Raw genomic sequence first — 21,649 nt, forward strand, 5'->3', positions numbered from 1 at the left:
GGTCATAAAATGTCTGAAGTTTACATTTGAATCATACTGGCACCCATGTTCATTCATATACTCTGAAGTTGTACAATTTTTCCTAAGCATTGTCCAAACCTTGCTCATTAGGCAATTCTTATTATGTCCTGCTCTTATTCACTAATCAAAATCATATACCACTGCAGGGAGGATCCAAGTTAAGGAAGGGGGGGGGGAGACTGAAATAGTCCAAAAATGCTTGAGCATGCTTTTTAATACAAAATTTTATTGAAAGTTTTAGAAAAAAATGAAAACTAGCACGAACTAATAAAAAAGTTAAGGCAGAAAGAAAAGCAAAAAAAAAAAAAAAGTGCAGAAGGAATAAAAATAAATAGGAAGAAGCTTCCAAAGTCTTTCGTAGAAAATATAAGTACAATTACACGCTAATCCTATATTATGGTTACAAAATAAGGCTCACTTTTCTATTTTCCAGTTTTTTTCTAATCATCAAAATCACAAATCATAACTACATTTTTTTCTGTTTTATGCAAAAGGACTATAATGGGTTTCCAATCTACCATAAATGTAGATAATGTTTTTTCTCTAACCAAAAAAGTTAATTCAGCCATCTCCACATGTTCCATCATCTTCACCAACTATTCATTTGTGAGTAGTAACAAAGCATACCACTTTTGAACATATAACACTCTCACTGCATAATGTTTGAGCATACTTAACACCCATGTCAGTTAAAAATAAAAATGGGGAAAAGTGTAGATTTAAAGGAGTGAATGAATGAATAAATGAATGAATGAATGACATGAATTTCCATTTAAAGATCTAATATATCAAAAATAGTTAAGGTTTGCCATGTTGTGCACTATAATGGAGTCTCTTGAATAGACAAAAGTCCACAGATTACTCCAACATTGTTGATAGGGAATATCGATTATTTTTTAGAAAAAATACTTTTAGGGAATTATAAGGATTTGTGAATGGCTATATTTCACCAGCTAAAGGTTTTGTACTTCCATGTCCACTGTTATTTTTATATGAAACAAAATGGCTGATTTAACTAGAAGCAGAAAGGTGCTGTGTCTTACCTTATTATAAATTTTAAGTCACTTATGCATTTTAATTCCATTAGTTTCTGAACAGCATTTATATCAATTGAGTTGCATGTCATATTTGTAAAATGAATATGATCAAATATTTGGTTTGACATGATGTTGTGAACCATTAAATATTAAAATAATTTAAATAGGGCATAACATGGTGGCAACTGACATTTTTACCTTCCCAAACTGCTAATAATTGGTTCCATTTTTCATTTGTTAAAAACAATCTGTCTTACTAGATTTAATTATGTAGTAATTGGAACTTTTAGAATGATGCCTTCAACGGTATAGTTGCATGAAAAAATATAGTATTAAACAACTTATTCATGGCTTGCTGGCTTTACCTCTTTCTAACCAAAGAAATGTGGGTGTTTCCCTAAAGATAAATTTTGGGTGCTGAATAAGAAATTAGCTTTTCCTCAAAACCAAAAACACAAACAACTCCCCTCCCCCGCAAGAATATTTAAAAACTCTGTGTCTTTCATGCCTTAACTTACATACATTTAACATCAACAGGACCTGGAATCAGATCAATGCAGCCTAGTCCCCCAATCTATGCATACTTGACTGAGCTCAATATAAATGCATTGATTTTTTTTCAGCTATTTAAATAATGTACAGGCTTGGGAAAATAACTTAGCAATCTCTCCTATCCCATGATAAAAGTTAGAATGTAAAATATATAGTTGGTAAATATCAATTTTTCTGCCTAAAGAAATTATCAGTCCAAAATTAAGACCTATACTTTGAATATAGCCATTAACTATATCCACCATGTCATCCTAAAGGCCCTCAAATTGACTTATCTTTGGCTTATATAGATGATAATGCCAAGTATTTCAACAATTCACATCAAATTCTCTGGCAGCAATACTGTTTTTTTATTTTTGGACATATTTGCTATCGTGATCATTTAAATAACTATACAGTATTAGGCTTTCATGAATAAAAATGATTGGGCTGGTGTAGCCAGCTTCTCCTTTTGTTTGCTTGAGTAGAATAACGTAAGGCAGGGGTGTCAAATTCGCAACACCACGTGACGTGTCACAACGTATCGTGACTTTCTTGCCATTGCTGGCAATGGGGTGGGCACAGTTTTGCTATGATGCATCCGGCCTGTGCGCCTGCAGTTTGATACCCCTGACCTAAGCCAATTCTCTAAATAAGTGTATTATAGACCTGTAGCACAAGGTTGTATGGCAACAAAGAAAACATGATTCTGAAAAGAAAATAAGTTTAAAATATCTGTTTCATGTTCATAGAAGACAGTGAATTGGTAAGTGGTAATTAACTTTAAACTATGAGTAGAAATAGTTTAATATACAGTGCATGAAACCAATAATTTCCACTAAGTAAACTTTTTTTTTAATTTCTATCCCATTGCTGCTGTCACAAAAGGACTGGATTATTCTCATTGTATAGGACTGTATTCAAATACTATAGTTAATATTTAATATTACAATTAATACTATGATTAATAAAACAAAACAAATACAAATGCAGTAACATTGTTTAATCATAAAAATATAAAATCTTATGTGGGCATATCCTGTACTAAGATTTGATTGAAGTACTACATTTATGTCTTTAATCTTGATCATGATCTTACTATATTCTCTCATTGCTTTCTTTCAATACAGGAGCGAATAACAGCATTTGAAACAGTAAGTTGTATTTTATTGGTCTACTTCTCATGAATTACTTTTAAGTAAGATTTTTCTTCTTTTTGTTAAAAGATAATATATGTGGAATATTAAAAGGTTTTACAAACTGTGAGTCAATTTCTAAAAGATGGAGTTATTGCCTGTTGTGTGTGTGCATGAGTGCGCGCATGCATGCGTGCCTTCAGATTACTGTTGATCCTTGGTCACTGCCTGGAGTAGTCTCTGAAACTTTCTTGACAAGATTTTGGAAATGGTTTGCCATTGCCTGCTTTCCAGGACTGACAGAGAGGGACTGCCCAAGGTCACCAAACTATGTCTAAGTTGAGACTAGAATTCACAGTCTTCTGCTTTCTAGCCTTGTGCCTTAAAATTACATAAAATTGTCTCTTGCCACTTTAGCTGTAATAAACCCGATAATATGTACAAAAGCACAGGACATCCACATGAGATCACTTAATATGGGCATATGTTGGTAAAGTCATCCATACTTTAAAGGTCAATTAAAAATATAAACTGTTTATACTTGAAAATGATGAGTGTGCTTAGGTTTTAATATTCTTTGCAATTATGTATATTGCCTTTGGGAAACTGAAGTTGTTGACCTAAGTAATTATACAGATTGGGGCATGAAAAGCTTTATTTGGATATCCATTTTGGAGTTTGGCAATAGCAAATTACATTTTTCCTTCAGGACAGAGGTTCTTGAGTTCTTGCAGAAACAAATGTGTGTCAACAATCTTGTTGTTACTTGATATTCAGACTCTTGTATGAGACAAATTAAGTATTGCTCATCTTCCTGAACAATGAAGAAAGTACATGTGTGCACATGTTTAATTTATAATGATACACTTATATTAGGCATTTTTAAAAAAATTAGAATTATTGGCGGGTTTATTACTACAGTACAGAGAAGACAGACTGAAATGGATCCAAATAATAAATTTAATTCATAAAATCTTGAAACTAAGATGCAACCATATCTTGCATTTTAAAATTATTTAGAATAATAATAGTAGTAGTAAATAGTAAAATTAGTAAATATAGGTAGTCCTCAACTTACAACAGTTCACTTAGGGACTCAAAGTTACAATGTCACTGAAAAAAGTGACATATGATTGTTTTTCATACTTACAATCATCACAATATCCCCATGGTCACCTGATCAAAATTCAGATGCTTGGCAATTGATTTGTATGTATGACAATTGCAGGGTCATAAATACAAATAGCCTTTTGCAATATTCTGACAAGCAGAGTCAAAGAGGATTCACTTAACAACTGTGTCACTAAGTTTACAACTGTAGTGATTCACTTAACTGTGGCAAGAAAAGTCATAAAATGAGGCAAAACTCATTTAACAAATGTTTCACTTAACAACAGAAAATTTGGGCCCAATTGGGGTCATAAATCAAGGACTACCGGTAGAAAAAGTAATGCAATAAATTACATTATTAGCTTGCAATAACCTTCCAATAAATGTCAAAAATAATTTTAAAAGTTTCTTTTAACATGCAGTGGGGTTACCCCAAGGTTCTGTCTTGGGCCCAGTACTCTTCAATATCTTCATAAACAAATAAGGCAAGGAATAGAAGGGGAACTCATCAAATCTGCAGAGACACCATGTTGACAGGAATAGCCAACACTCCAGAAGATAGACTCAAGACACAAAAATATCTTGACAACACTGGGCCCTATCTAACAAAATGAAATTCAGTGGTGAGAAAAGTAAGGTTTTAAACTTGGGCAAGAAAAACCAAATGCACAGGTATAGAGCCACGTATTTTGCTCAATATAAGTAACTGCAAGAGGAATCTAGGAGTCCTAGTGGACAATCATTTAAATATGAACTAGCAATGAGAGCCAGTGCAGTCCTAAGCTGCATTAATAGAGGGATATAATCATGATCATGTGAAGTTTTAGTACCGTTTTAAAATGTCTTGGTAAGATCACACTTGGAATATTGCATCCAGTTTTGATTGCCACAGTATAAAAAAGATGTTGAGACTCTAAAAAGAACAACAAAGATGATTAGGGAACTGAGGCTGAAATATATGAAGAACAGTTACATGAATTAGATATATCTAGTCTAATGAAAAGGGGGTGACATGATAGCAGTGTTCTAGTATTTAATGGGTGGCCACAAAGAAGAGGAGATCAATCTATTCTACAAGGCACCTGAAGGCAGGACAGGAAGCAATAGATGGAAAGTAATCAAGGAGAGAAGCAACCTCAAAATAAGGAGAAATGTCCTGACAGTTAGAACAATTAATTAATGGAACAACTTGCCTTCAGAAGTTGTGAATGCTCCATCACTGGAGGTTTTTAAAAAGAGTTTGGAAAACCATTTGTCTGAAATGGTACAGGGACTCCTGCTTGAGCAGGGGGTTAGACTAGAAGACTTCCAATGTCCCTTCAAATTCAGTTATTTGGTTAATAACTTTCTGAAGGAAATTTTGCTATGTTTTCTTTTTTATTATACTTCATATTGACAGAAACTTTTAAAGAATTGTATTGAACTGGGGTATAGGCGTATTTTGGCTCTCTGATGTTATATTTGATGTATAGCCACAGTTACTTTAAAAGATACCTTTCTTGGATCATCTTTAACATTACACCTCTTAGTCAGGTTATAAGTAACAGTCTGTTGCTGTCACTGTAAATTATGGGCATGCTTCTTTATCTTTTGGTTTACATTTAAAGGATTACTTAGCTGTACTCCAAGACTTCTCCATTTTTTAAAATGCCCATGGTCTACAAAAGTCAGTTTTTATTCATCATCACTTCTGCATACTGTATTATACTTACGGACTGTGCACCTCTGCTGGCAGCTTTCTATAGGTGAGGTTTGGGGTAACAAATACACCTCAACTGCATATGTTCCCAGCTGATATACCCATACTATCCTCAGTTTCTTGTTAGCTACTATGGAAAATTTTCCATGTTTTCTGTTAAGGATAACAGAATATTAATATTTCATTTTATTTTCAGTTGTCTCTGTAATAGGAAGATAAAAAACAAGCTACAGGAAGAGACTGGTGCAACAAGATCTATGGATTAAACATGAAATTTTCCCACCTTATCTAAGTGCTATTTTGTAAATGTGTTTGTCATTTCAAATTATTATGTGTTGATGTCATTTCAAATTACTACCTGTTGATGGTCACTTGTTCTACTTGCTGTTTGGACAAGAAGAGCAAAATTGATTTTCAAAGCTATTGCCAGATAAGCACGAATTGATTTTCCTATGTGTAGGTGCTTCTTTGGAAATAAGCACTGAAGGGAACTGGACCCCCTAATTTCTTAGCAAATGCCTTCAATCTCAATATGCTTTAGATGTTCTCCATTTTGACCTATTGTAGCTCTCTCTGCTTCAGCAGTGATGCAACTTCTTGTAGTGGCTTTGCCAAACTAATCCTACTGTCCTTTCCTTCAAAAAAATTAGTTTGCCTGTCTTAAGATGTTCTGTATAGTTTCTTCCTTCTTGGGCCAAGAAAGTTCCAAAACAGGAAGAAACCTTCCTCTCAACTGATCTTCAAATGAAAGAAAAAAATTTCTAATTGAAACTATCAGGACCAATAACTCTCAGGTAGTCTCTGTGATCTGTACAGCAGAAGCCACAATATTTTGATACTGGCACTTCCACCACTACTGGCATTGCCATTTCTAAGGATGATAGACTGACAAGGTTGCATCATTCATGTGAAAGACGCAGCTTCAGGTTCAGCATAATATATGGGAGGTGACAACCCAAATAGAATTAAAAGCTACCCAGTGATCAATCCAGGGACTCCCAGAGTTGAGATCAGTAATGCATCCTCAGGGTTCTTACTCTTTTATGGCTCAAATTTTCAGTAATGGTGTTCAGTGTTGAGCATCAGTGCCATTTCTCTGGGCTTTCATTATGAACCAGGGAGTGGTTTCCTACCAGTTAAAGGGAAGTAGAGACTCTGATTCCAAATTAATGAATGTTGCATATGTTTTGTTGTATACCACAGATGTGAATTCTGGGATACTTATTATTAACACCTGCTCTCTTTTTGCCTCAATGTATCTTTATGGTTTGGTGAGCTGTTTTTATACCATCTTCAAGATCAGTTCATATCATACTATTTGTATAAAGCCTGTTATAAATTTTATGGCTCCTTCTGGCTTCTTTTATCTGCCTCTGGTTCCAATTTGGTACCTAGTACTGGCATTACATATAACCCCACAGGCTGATACCAAAATGGTTATTAACATAGACATGCAATCAGTCCATAAGAATTAGTTATTGGAATCAGAAGAACCTGCTTCTGAGAATCCTTTGATGTTTTTTTCTTTTTCTTTGGAGGTCAAGAAGGATTACTTCCCACAAAGCTCATGTAAAGCAGCTGTCTCATATGCCTGCTTCGTATGCATGATCTATTCTTGGTCTATAGTCTCCTTTTCTCATTGATAAGTCTTACAGTTTCTTCACTCAGAAACCTGAACTCCAGTGTTACTTCCTACCTGGCACTGGATTCATGGGAAATAAGCAAGGAATTCATTGAAGAAGACAGACTATGCTTCCTACTTCAAAGTAGACAAGATGTTGCACAAATTTCAAGAAAACAATTGTTTCAGCATTCAGCACTAAATTAGCCAGGTGAAAGAAATTCTAATGCATAGTGCAAACAGGGTGCAATGAGATAGCATTCCTATTCAGCATCTGTTTCTCTGTTTCCTATTACAAAGTACCAAGCGTGTCATACTTCTTCCATTTCTTTTGACTTCTGTGGCAGGAGTTCCATATGTCAGCACTTAAGTGCTATCCTCTAGGGTAGGTATTCTGATAATTTGTTTTGTTTTTTTCTTGGCATGGACTGGTACAACTTGCAAGTACTGTATATCTCTTGATAGAGGTCTTCCAGTCCCTTATTGGACCAATAGTGTTCATAACTTGAATTGGAATTTCACTCTAGCTTTACCATTTCTTTAATGCATTATCATCGTCATTGAGACATATTGGAATAAATTGGGAAACATTATAGATAGCTCCTATCTGGAGACGGTGGATTGTTATAAATCTGTTAGGCTTCCTAAAGTAGATTTGGCATATATCATGTCAAATATCTTCTGATATGTCCTCCATATCTAAAATTTTATCTAGAAGAGATGTTTTAATGGTTTGGTCTTATCTTCCTTTCAAAGAGCATTTCTGAATTCCATTTTGTGTAATAGTTCATATATATATGAACTATTACACATTCACACACACACACCCCACCTTAGGTACAGAATACAACTCTGTGGAATGCCCACAGAAATTTGATATTATGTGTTGCACAAACTCATTTTGCAGCGCATACATATATTTATGTATTAAGAGAGCTAGAGGAAGAGTGATTTGTTTTTTGCTTAATCCAACTGAATTAAGTCCTTATTGCCTCTCTCTCGAAAGCAGGTACTATCCATAGACATTCTATGGAAGCTGTTGGGTAACAATTTGATTCTGTCCCTGGATATTTATATGGCACTATAGGTAAGATTTTCAGACTGAAGAAAATAGGAACTTTAACAGTGCAATGTTGTCTTCCATATTAGCTTGACAGAACACCTGCCTACCATTCTGAGATATACTTTCTACTTATCCATATATGTAGCACATACCATGATGATGAACGAGGTTACTAGTAGTTGTGGATCTTTGCATGATCAAAATCAGCCCTCTTTCCCATCCTCAGTTTCTTGCTTGGCTTGTTATCCTAGTTCCTGAACCATTTCTTTAGTTGAAAAGAAACTGAGGAAAGAGTAGGAATATTATCAAAGTGTGCAAGATTAGTCATATTTGTCATCCTGAACTATAGAACTATAGAAAAACTCCTACTAGGACTTCAGCAGACTGTAGATATAGAATCTATATTTCTTGATACATGTGTATCACTCAGAGCATCATTATTACCAGTAAACAACTTTGTATTACCCCGCATTGGAAGTAAGAATCCCTTGTTGGAGAATGTGCAATCTTTTTGTTACTGGAGTTTGGCTTTGAGTTTGTGGCTTCAAGACTAAAAATAAAAAGTAACATCTTCTTTTGATTTAGATCTATCCTGTGGGACAATCTAGAGCTGCCTATCATTGCATATGCATCAATATAAGAAGAATTAACTGCTTACATGCCCTTTAAATATCCAGGGGGTTATATAAAGTCATGGAAAATAAGTACTGTGTTTTACCATTCTCTCTAAGAAGACAGAACATTTCTTGCTGTGTAAATAAACTTTTTATATTAGGAAAATGAGATTAATAGCAATCACTGTATAATGGAAGAATGCACTTTTAAGTAAATGCTGCTTCTGCTGGTCCAACTGGAATTGGTTGACCCTTATCAGCTTCATCACTGCCCTTTGCTCCCTGTTAAATAACAAGCAGATACATATGTTTGTTCTCTTCTGGATTAGTTGTACTGTATGCATTATGGCACATCATTTTCAGTTTCTGAGCAATAATTAGAAGTACTTAATCACTCACTCTGTCAGGTGTTCTCACCAACATTTTGTTCTACATGATTAAACCTCCCTTTTAACAGAGAAAAATGTCATCATTAATATGGTACTCAAATCTAATTTCGGAAATTATTGAATGTGTCAGTAAACTGTTGGTTTTTTTCTACAGGTCAGCTGAAATAATTTTTTTTTTCTTGTTCTTGGCTTTTATGCTTTTATTTGCCTGTCCTTTCACCCCCACTCTTACCCATCTTCATAGCCAACAAAACTATTGTAATGTAACTGATGTGTTCTTGCCTGCCATAATGAGAGCACAAAATCTACTCCTGCAACCATACTTATGAATCATACTAGTTTTTCACATGCTTTTTGAGTGAAGTGAATATTAACCTAGCAGCTATTTTCCACACAGATTATAATGTTGGTACTTAGCCGTTGGCACTGTTGTAACAAGCCTGAAACAAGCCTTCAGTTGTTTGGACTGCAATGAAACAAACAGATTTTGTCCTTTGGAAGCACATTTAAAATTTCAGACACATGAAAAAGAAAATTCTAAGTTGTACGCTATACTCGATGCTTTTCGCATCGATTTTGGAAAATTATGAATTGTGTTGATAAGCTCATGTATATCCATTACTCCGTTAGTGTAGAAAAAACATAAGTCCACACTCAGACGCAGTAATATTAAATGACTGCTTTTGGAGAAAATAAAATATCAGTGAAATTCAAATGTTAATGCATTTCATTACTTATCATCTCTGTCTGTATGTGATGAAGATAAAAGAAACATGTTGAATTTTAAAGGGAGTGTTGTTTGAAAATCATATGCTCTGCGGTTTCTGGAGCATATTGTTTCTTTAAGGTGACTGCTGAACATTTAAGCCCCTTGTTCTGTTTTACACCGTTAACTTTTCTGTGGCTCATGGCGCAGAGGAAGACCTGCTGAGAATCTGCTGTCTCTTTCAAATATCTCTCAACCTTTTCCAGCCCTTACAAAGACCAGGGCCACAAATGACTCTGGAAAGAAGTAGCAAACTATACATCTCATCACAAATTAATGGAGTGGAAAATCAAGACTTTGATGAACATAAGGCCACTATAAATGAAGCATACAATGTAAATGAATGCAGCTTCTTTGTGGGAAAGAAGTGAGCAATTTAATGAGGAACAGACATTGATAGACACCTCCAAGCAATTTTCTTTTTTGGGGGGGGTGTGCAAAAAAAACAAGGTGTAGAAGTGTCCTCTAAGAGAGCTTTTTTTGAATATTTTTAAATACACTGTTAAGCGTATTTTGCAAGGTGTAGCTTTAATAACTATATGATGTAATGCCTGGAATTTTATAGAATATATATATTAATTTAGTTTTCTTGATTAATTCTTCTTATGCTAATTGTATAATGATCCAAGTATGAAGCTTAAATATTTTAATATAAACTTTAGCTGTAGTTTTGCTAGAAGCACATTATGCTACCTACAGCAAAATAAAGAATTCTGTAGTGATCCTTTTTTAAAAATTGCTTTTGATGTTCACACACTAAAAATGCACTGAAAACAAGCAAAAGCCTTTTTGAAAGTAGTAAAGGATATAGCAAGATATAGCAATTTTCCTCTGAGCATTCAGATTTTTTTAAAGCTAATGTTGTTTTCCATCATTTTATGTGCATGGAAGTTAATTTGATAGTGGCATAAGGATTTTTGTTTGGATGGGTATCTAGAATGGAGTGAAATGACCTGCTAATACTTAGACCAATTTCAATGAATCACTGTAAGTACTTCAAGGAAATTCACTTCTATTTACTGCCAGACATATAATTGCTATCACTGACTCCACTTTAGAGAGTTGTGAATCTAAAGAATCCTCTTTAGTACAATGGGTTTCTTATTTTTTGTAAAAATGATCACAGTATTTTAAATCAAATATATAGACTATGTCAATTATAGCAATAGCAATAGCACTTAGACTTAAATACTGCTTCACAGAGCTTTACAGCCCTCTCTGTGGTTTACAAAGCCAGCATATTGCCCCCAACAATCTGGGTCCTCATTTTACAGACCTCAGAAGAATGGAAGGCTAAATCAACCTTGATCTAATGAGAACCGAACTGCTGAACTGCTGGCAGTCAGCAGTTAGCAGAATTAGCTTGCAATACTGTGTTTCAACCACTGCGCCACCACAGCTGGAGTATTTATTTCCATTCAGTTTGAGATGCCCAAACCTTGAACTTTTTGGTGTTTCAGAACACTTGTCAGAGCTAAAGACCTTGCTTCCAATTTTACGCGGGAGAAAACCCAAATAACCAAAGACATACATACATACATACATACATACATACATACATACATACATACATATATAACCTTGAATGTGCACCCTGTCAGCCCAAATATAGGAGAAAGAATTTTTTTTCTTTTGCCTGTATATATACACATATATGTATGTGTGTGTGTGTATGTGTGTACACACACACACACACACACACATTAGGAATTAATTGTTTATACATTCATTTGACTTATAGTCCACCTTTCATCCAGAAATTTAAATAACCCTGTATATTAGCTTGAACTGAGAGAAAATGACTGGTCTAAAGTCAGCCAGTGATCTACCATGGCTTAATCTAGACTTGAATTTGAGTTACTCTACTTTTAATTTAATACCTTCACCACAACATCATACGGGCTTTCGGTCTCTTGATTATTCAGCCAGCCCACATTTTTCTTCCTTAGTATTTCATGGGAGAAATTCATATTGGAATCATTGCACCAGATCTCTTCCCTTAAATATTGCCATCTTGTGGGACCTAGGAAGTGTGCTTTTTCTGTTGCACTCCCTGCCTTATAGAACACCTTCCCCCTTTAAATCTGGCAGGTCCCTCTCTTTTTACCCTACCAGAAAGTTGGGATGTATGGAGAATTTTGTGGGCTGCATTGCGGAGGTTCTTTTGTACCAGGCATTTCTGTTTTTGGATTTATTGTATTGCATTATTGCGTAATATAAATACAATATTGTATGTATTTATTGTATTTATTATATTCTCTGATTTTATTCCTTGTATATATTGTTTATTTATTTACTTGTGAGTTATTTGGTTTTAAAATGGGTGATTATACCAGTGTTTCAAAAAATAAATGAATCTGCCTATCAACCAAATCATATAGGGACCCCAACTCTACAGGATTGTCACCCGACAGAGCCTTGAAAGAGACATTTTCAGTAGCTACCCCCCCACACATATGGGAACTCCCTGCCAACAAAAATTTCACCCTCTTGTTATTTAGGAAAATTAAAAAAATGTATCTGGATGGTATTTGCATTTTTTAATCTTTTATATATATCAGGAGTTGTGGGGCATTGTTTTATATGCCGGCATCATGAGTTTCATAGAGATGTTGGAAATGGCCAACAAGCAAGCTAGACAGACAGACAGACATGCCTTCAAACAAATTACTAGATTCTAGATTTTGTCTGGCAAGCTGAGTGTTCTGTCTTTACCTTGGTCATCTTTCTGCCTATTTGGGAATCCAGGAACATCACATATGAATTTATGGACTAAAGCAAAATCTAATATAAGGTCAAATTGTCGATAGAATAAAAAGTGCCAGAGCTAAAGACCTTGCTTCCAGCATGGCTGCTCTGAACTGAGATCTTATAAATCAGAGATTTGGGGATTATGTGAATATTCAGAAGGAATTTCTCCTTGGGAAAAAGGTTATTTGGGTGTAACCCTTGGCCCACAAAGACCTGATTTTTTTAATAGTATATAGCATCTTTAAGCTTGAATAGATGTTTGCCTATGTTTTCTAGGTTTGGTGGAACTTTCATCTCTCCTGTGTCCCCAAACGAAGGGCTCTCTGCCTTGTAAATGAACTGAGCTGGATATGCCTCCTCTAGAGTCCCAGTCTCCAGTGATTTAAAATTGGGCAGCACATTTAGTAGTTCAGGCAATCATGTTATAGTGCGAGTGTTCTCTTCAGTTGAGTTACCTTGCAGGATGTATCAAGGAAAATAAATGTACTAAACATGAAAGACAGAGAGAAAAAAGCTTTTGTGTTCTGGTCTGTGATGTATTTGTGTCCGTTTGTATTTGTTTATAAATAAATAAGAGTAATTGATTCCTATTTATAATGAGTGAATTTTCACAAATTCTTGTGAATTTTTCTAGATATCAATATCATTTTAATCATTAAATATATCAAAGTGTTCTAATATTGTGCCTCCAGATTAGTGTGAAGTGTGCAGTTTCCACCCTGAGGAAAGATGTCCAAAGCTTTAGTCCAATTTTGCAATTACTTCATTTATTTATTTATTAAATTTATATGCTGCCCATTTTGCTGTCCAACTCTCAATTTTTGTGAAACTATTTATTGTTCTACCATCTTGTGAATGCAAATGGTAATATCACATATGCAGGCTCATCTTGCCTACAGCCCTTTTGAATACTTCAATGTTTTTCAGAGTACCCAGTTGGCCTTAGAACATCTGGAATCTGCTCCTGAGAAACTGAATGTTTCTGAAAATAGTGGAGATTTCGGGGTAAGAACATTGGAGATCTCTTTCATTTTTAAATATTTAGTAGCATTCTATACAATAGGGGGAAGTATTATACTTATCTCTGTGTTTTGCTCCTTTTTTCTTTTGTTAATAACAATAACTATAAAAATAGGGGAAAGTATACTTAAGGCATGACATCTAAAACACATATTATAGACCTCTATTTGAGGTTCACATGTTAGCATGAAGCTGAATAGATTTGTTTGGCAGCAAATTCCTTCTTTACCATTCCTTTACCTGTTCAAAAAGATATTTCTCAAGGAGAGTCCTTCCATCTTGATATGAATACCACATTGTAATGCCACGTAACAATGTGATGTTTTTAAGGTTTAATGAATCTAAAATCTGAAAATATTTTTGTCTCCCTATCCCAGTTTTTGATATATTCACAATGTTTTGGTAACTTTTTAAAACTTGATATCATTTACCTATGTGAAAAACTATTTGAAAAGTGATAATTTTTGTTTGATTTATTAAGATACAATGCAAGATATAATAAAGATACAATATATTTACTGAGATAAATTCCTCAAGCCTTACTTTCCATATGATGAAATCCTGGAAGTGTGTAGTCTCATAACTGGTATTCTTTATCACGCAACTACCAGCAAATTCAATAGGAAAGCAGTTAGAATATTATCGTTTGTTCATTAGCCTGAGTAAAACTGGCATTACATGACAGGATTATATTCATGTCAGATGTTTAAAATGCAGACTAAGTGCTATATATATGAATGTACATATTTGTTTACTTACTAAGGCTTATTCTCATCTAAAACATCGCTATGGGTTATACTCTCCCTGTTATATAATCTAGATTGAAATATAATATAAATAAGAATACTCCCCATCCAAAAAACCCCACCATAATATCATACTTCATACTCTTTTTCAAAGGCTCTTCAAAAGAGTCAGGTCTTAACTGCTTTCCAAAATTGTAAGAATGATACTGCCCTTAACTCCAGGCTCTGTGCTGTTCCAGAGAAGATAGATGTAAAGATCAATTGCACCTGGAGGTTTAGTAGCAACCACTGTTAGATAAGATAAGATAAGATAAGATAAGATAAGATAAGATAAGATAAGATAACCTTTATTGTCATTTTTTACTGTGGGCACAACGGCACCACATCAAAAATGAAATTTAGTTGCCCACTCTCAAAGTGAAACACATACATGACACACACCTAAACATGCTATGAACAACATATGCTCCTTAAATAGTGATGTAATAATATTGAATTGAGCCTATTATCCCTCAAGGTCACCACATTTTGGATTAGATTCAGTTTTCAAGCAGTCTTCAAATTTATTCCCATATAGAATTAATTGCAATAGCCCAAATATGAGCTAATACAGACATGAATGACAAGCAGCATTCTCCCTATCCAGAAAGGTTTTAATAGATAGAACTGCAGAAAAGACTGTCTTGGTCACATTCTTTAACTGCTCTTCCAGCAGAACTGTGAGTCCAAGAGGATTCTAAGGTTCTAAGATTGTGAATTTACTATGCACAAATAAGTGCAAATCTGTTCGGGAGCCCAAGCTCTGAAATAAGCCCCAATATCCTGTTATGTGTGAAACAATGTTCATGGTGACCTGCAAAGCCTCCCCTTTCTAGGCACATACACCCATGAAATATGGATGGGCATATTTTGAGATAAAAGCACTTACCATCTTACCTATCTAGGTCTTGCTAAGCCAAGTCTACTCTGTCATGATCAAGTCATGGATGAAAATAAATGTACAGTATCTGATATTCAAAAGTAATAGCTATGACACAAAATTCCCAAAAGCCCAGCCACATGGCTCCTAAAACAAAGCTAGGAGGCTGGAAGTGGGGCTCATATCTACAATGCCCATTTCCTTAGAGGTTCTGTCCCCCACCATGTATTTACTGCTTCCACTGTTCCTTTTGCTCTTCAGCTCTATTCTTTAAATATACCCCAAAGTATTATCATCTATCTATCTATCTATCTATCTATCTATCTATCTATCTATCTATCTATCTCTATCTATCTATCTATCTATCTATCTATCTATCTATCTATCTATCTATCTCCTTCACTAAGCCTATATATGCTACTTACATTTTGGTTGTTTTTGATTTAGCCATTCAGCAGCCATCATACATCTCAAACACCCCACTGAAGCACCAACAATCATAGTTAATCTTTCAGTCTTTCCATCCAAACCCAATAAGGCAACTGCAAGAACTGGGACTCCCACTGAACTCAATCAATTATTTAGCACTGCTTCTACTACCACTACTGACCAGAACATCCCCAAATCCCACCATGTTGTCCCAGTTGACTCTCAGGGCATTCTCCTCTCTTCAGACCACCACTTTCTCCTATCCTATTATCATTTCACCCAAAAAGAAAAAGGAAAAAAAAGAGAGTTTTCTCTGACAGGATGCAAAATATATCCTTTTTAGTAAGCAATAAAGCAGGGGTCTTCAAACTTGGCCCTTTTATGACTTGTGGACTTCAAGTCCCAGAATTCCTCTGCCAGGCACACTGGCTGAGGAATTCTGGGAGTTGAGGTCCACAAGTCATAAAAGGGCCAAGTTTGAAGACCCTTGCCATAGAGATTTGGACTGATCTTCAGTAGCAAAACTGACATTCATACAAACCAGGGAAAAGAACTGCAGATAAAAACTTTCTATTCCTGCTGAGACCAGATTACAAGAACTGGCAATGTATCTTGGGACCTGTAATCTGTCCACTGCAGAAATGATTATTTGGTCTCCCAACTCCATCCTTGTTTGTTGTACTCAATCTTGGCATTGTTCTTTGGTACTGTACACAGGGTAAACAATTTTGGGGGATTGAACACAAAGAAGGAATTTTGGGAAGTCAGGCTGGACATGTTCAAAAGATCACTGTATGTGGACTTTGGTAGTCATAAGGCATCCATTTAGCAGATTTACACTTGACAGGATGCTTTCTACCACTCTGCTAAAATCTTTGTGAGTATCATAACATTATTGCAAATATAACAGAGACTGCAGCAAACCAATTTGTATGGATTTTTAATTTTAATTTTGCTTTAAATAGATAGGGCAGCGAGCCTAGCTAAACCTTTTGTGAATATCATAGCCATTATTTGCAAATAAATATACCCTAGGCTGAAGCAATCCAGCTATATATGGATTTTTAATTTTAATTTGTTTTAATAGATAGGGCAGGGAGCCTAGCCTAGCACCAAAAGAGGTTTTGGATGAAAATTATACCAATCAGAGAGGCTTTTCAAGTAGTTCTTGCTAAAATTACAAACCTTTCATTAAAATATATTTCTTTAGAGATATATTCCATATAATATCTGCCAATATGAAGCATTTGAATATGTTATTTAAAGTTGATAACTTAGAACTCCCCTTCCCAAAACAGTACCGAAATCTAGCAAAGATCATCAAACATTATAGAGCCAATTTGGTCTTTTGGTTAAGGCACCAGGCTAGAAACCAGAAGACGATAAATGCTAGTCTGCCTTAGGCATGAAAGTCAGCTGGGTGACTGAGTCAGTCACTCTCTCGCAACCCAACTCACCTCACAGGTTCTTGTTCTTGTGTGGAAAAGAGGAAGAGTAAGAAGTATTAGGTATGTTCTCTATCTTCAGTTATTTATAAAAATAATAAAGGCAAAATTGAAAAAAAAACTATGAAATGTTTAAATTATAATACTTCAGTCTTCTCACATGAATTCTTTCAAATTTTCATATTAAATTGCCAAATCTCATAACAGCTTTAATTATTTTGAGGCCTAATGGGTCCAGGATAGATACAGCCTGTTCTCCTTTATCTCAGAATGATCCTTTGACCTTTTTTTATATTTATGAGATAATTATTTCACTCACTTGAAAATGTTCTGATTTCAGAATTCTCACAGTCAGAAAGAAATTATCGAAAAAAGATACATTAAATACAAGGAACTTGTGGGCTCATTACAGCAGCATCTGGAAGATTTAAAACACAAACTTGAAAGCTTCCAAGTAAGTTTGTTTTCTCTTCAAAGTTTGTCTTCTCTGCCTTTCTATGCAGTTATTCAAAAAAAATTACCTCTGATTGCTGGGACTCTGGATAGTGCATAACCACAGAATCAACATGCCAATTTTAATAATTGGCTAAAAGGATGTCAATTTGCATTACAAGTTCAGACCGAAGATTTCCAAAGGTCAATGTTCTGTCTCCATTGGTAACCTAGTAAGTTAATAGATGGGGCACAGTGGAACTATTGGTCTTTGGAAGAATAGAAGGGCACCAGAAGGGCAGAGCAAAGTCTTTCAAAAGTTAGGGCCCAGCAGGAATTTGGCAAATTCAGAGCCACATTTGTAGCCATTGTCACATTAGTTTTGAACTTCTGTATTGGACGTTTCCTTTCCCCCCCCCCCGTTCTCTTTCTCTCTCACACAGTCAATATAGACTGATGGAAAATAAGGGCTATGACTTATGTCAGTTCCTAAAGTGGGAAAGTATTTTTTCAGGCAGCACGAAGATATATAGAGGTAAATCTATGGTCTGTCAGCTTCGTATTTATACAGAATAAGTTCTCTGTTTGTTATGCTCTACTTGTAAAAGTCTTGTTTTCTTCTCAGTTAAAGTCCAATTATGTTGGAGGAATTAAGCAGGGGATTTCATTCACTTTTGAACGGTAAAGGAACTACGAGAGCTCAGAAAGTCTGGCTCCGTACTAGGTCAGGGTCAGGGCTTGTCCATCGTTAGAGACTACACCACTACCTCATTTAGACACACATACAATACACACATTTTTTTCCATGTTTGTCAAATCCTTCTCTGCTAGTGGAAAAAAGTCAAAAGCCTATTATCTATTTTTAGGATAATGCACTGGGAGCTTTTAAATTATCAAAGGTGGAAGATCAGATTAAACTGTTAGCATGGAGACAGTATTAATAGAGTGTCAAGCATTTAGCCCTTAAACGCCTTTGTTTTCTTTCTAGTCTGAAATAAATCCATTGAATCTATTTATTTATTTATTTGCAAATGCTTATTTCATGCTGCAACAAAGCAGATAATTCACGGGATGCCACTTTACAAGTTTAAGGACTTTGCGTGGGAACAACAGAGAGGCCAATTCCTGTTTATGTGCATTTTAGCAAGGAGGGACAAGAGCTCCCAGCAGCAAATAAAGAAGATGACCTTTCCCAGAATTCTAAATGTTGTTGACAAAGACACGCAATCTAGATGGAAATTATATGTAATGGTAACTACTAGATTTATATTCTGAACACTGAAACCGGATTTTACCAGTTTAAAATAGTACTGTTATAATCATATAACCTGGCTTGCGGTTATTTTGAATCACAAAAAATAAAAGGAAATATAATCAACATCAATGTTTTTCACATGAAAAAAATTTCTTCTCTCTCACAGGATAAGAAGACCAATACTGATTTTTCTGCTATTCAGAGTGTACCTTCCAACTGGCAAAGTAGCACTAGTTTTATGACCAGCTCCTTGCTTTCTAAGTCTGAATGTAAGAATTGAGATTTCATTAAGAATCCTTGTAAACCTTTCAGTGAAATTAAGCAATTTGTTTTGGGAAACCAGAAACTTTCTTTTTGGTGCACTGAATTCCTTACTTTATTTGATAACTGTAATGAAAAAATAATTCAGGTTCCACAAATGCATGTAGTTTTTTCAGCAATTAAAGTATGTAGACATGACTCAATCCTCATTGAACAAAAAGAGTCATTTGGTGTCCTTTTTTAGTCCATGAATTTAAAACAAATCATGTTTTTTTTCTTGGATGTATTGTCTAAAACATTCGTCTGGAAAATAAATGTACATTTTATGTTTGTACATCCAGGGCTACTATCTTGGGTTATTTTCATTTGAACAGAATAGATAATATATTTCCATAAGAGAATTTAAAACAGTAGGAGTCTTGCCAACTGTTCTTATCAAAGTTTTCCAAAGGCTATCAATATCAAAAATCTTTATTTCAAATTCTAGGGGGAAAATAAAAGATAAACATCTTGATAAAAGGCCTGTGCAAAATGTGGTTTGCTCTTGGTAAATAAATAAATGAATGTAAGACTTTTATTTTAGGTAGTTCATAATAAAATAAGCAGTATTGCAAAATAAATAATTTATTTTTAATCACATGAGATTTTGCTGAATTTCTGTGGCAGTCCATCTCAGATATCATGTATGTGTAATGAATGTAATTCAAGAAGAATTCATGCAATCATTGTTTTTAAATCTCTGCCATTTAATCTTTGCATACCATGTCATGCAATTAATTAAATCCATATTTTCTATCAGGAGCATTGTTTAGTATAAAAATCTAGCTTCTTTCTGATGTTGACTATCTTTAAATATAATAACATCAAATTGTTATTAAATATAATAACATCAAATTGTTATTACATTGTTATTAATGTTGGCTATTTTTAAATATAATAACATCAAATTGTTATCAAATTGCTTCAGGAAATAACATGGTCTAATTTCTGAAAGTGAGGTGAAGTCAACCGATTATCAGACTTTGCTTCACTTTGGAGCACTTCACTACAGGAGAACTCTGGGAGGGAGAAGACTGAGCATTTCAGACTGGGCAGCTGTGGCATTATGTGTCCAAGATGGCCTGGCTGGGCAGCTACAGTGAATGCTGCAGAGTATGTACTAAAGCTGCCCAGCCTGGATCCTCATTCTGATCACTTGCAAAAGTTGGGTGAGCAGTGTAGGAGGATCCCAGTTTTGGCAAGCGCTTGGTAAAATGTCGCTGAGTGGCACATTCTTTATGCTTCCAAAAAATCTTACAGACTGAGTGATTCCTTTACATAATGCAGGCATTTCCACAGCACACTTTGAAGCTAACCAACTTAAAGCCTTTCGGCATATACCAAAGTATTCCAGGTTTGATGGTTCACACTTGCAGGATGAATTGCAAGTAATCCAAAACTGCCCAGTCTTGAAGCTTTGGGAAATGCTAGAGGAGGATTGAGGTGAGCTTTATCCTGCAGCACAGTTTCAAAATGATTCAAAGTCACCGAGGATCCTTTGCTGAGGCAAACCAGATAATCTTTTTTGCTTTAGCAAAGCAAATCAGGTGATCTCCAAAGTCTGACTCTGTTAATCAAAGCATGTCTAGACCATTTCATACAACATAAGTAACACAGTGACTGGATTGTTTAACATCAGTACCTTCCCATCATCCCATGGTAACAGCATCCCACCTTTCTGGAAGAAATATAGAGCAAAAGGGATGGAATCCAGCAGTAAAGGACAATACAAAAGAAACTGGCATGGGTCCCCTTTTCTCCACCAAATTAGTGGATAGAAAAACTGGAGAAATGAATACTTGATTCTTTTTTTCCTGAAGAAAGAGAAAAACAATTTCTTAAGGGCAAGCAATCCATTTAGAAAGTCAGTGTAGCACTGAGAAAACCCCATGGGAGGAATATTCTCATGAGGTTACCCTTGGGATTTAATGTAAGCATAAAAAGTCAGAGGGACTATGAAAAGCAAAATGTTCTCACATATCCTTTACCTAATTATGTTACAAGAAAATAGAGAGTGCATTGCTTATACAGGATTGTATTTGTTTTCATATTAAGGGGGAGAGAACGCTAGTGTAGAGATAATGAGCCAAACAGAAGTCTGCAGTTTGCATGCACATGATTTTATTTTGGTTTATTAAGTCCCTTTCCCTCCAATTCCCAAAAATAAATGAGATTATTACAGTAATCATCTTCTGTTATTAATTAATATTTCAGCAATAAAACTGGTAGTAATTCTTTGAGTGAGAAATCATGTTGAAGTGATACATCTAATTAATACAAAATTAAATGACAGTCTCCAGATTTTCTGGTCCACAGCTCAGGGTTAAATTTCTCTGCTCCACTGCTAACAGTGAAGCCATAGCTC

The 21,649-nt window shown here is 35.0% G+C and overlaps 1 protein-coding gene across 4 annotated transcripts in view; it reads left to right on the forward strand.

Annotated features, from left to right (window-relative positions):
- CEP128 (centrosomal protein 128) overlaps positions 1 to 21,649 on the forward strand; it is a 205,657-nt gene that overhangs the window by 163,185 nt on the left and 20,823 nt on the right. For all 4 annotated transcript variants that reach the window (XM_039351548.1, XM_039351544.1, XM_039351545.1 and 1 more), the window contains exons 20-23: positions 2,720 to 2,743; positions 13,666 to 13,743; positions 17,638 to 17,751; positions 19,151 to 19,253. In XM_039351548.1, the coding sequence (XP_039207482.1) occupies positions 2,720 to 2,743; positions 13,666 to 13,743; positions 17,638 to 17,751; positions 19,151 to 19,253 (319 nt within the window). The remainder of the gene's footprint in view (positions 1 to 2,719; positions 2,744 to 13,665; positions 13,744 to 17,637; positions 17,752 to 19,150; positions 19,254 to 21,649) is intronic.

The sequence above is a fragment of the Crotalus tigris genome, unplaced genomic scaffold (genome assembly GCF_016545835.1).
Source record: "Crotalus tigris isolate CLP2741 ecotype Arizona unplaced genomic scaffold, ASM1654583v1 scf7180000018371.15429387391:27106975, whole genome shotgun sequence".
NCBI classification, from domain to species: domain Eukaryota; kingdom Metazoa; phylum Chordata; class Lepidosauria; order Squamata; family Viperidae; genus Crotalus; species Crotalus tigris.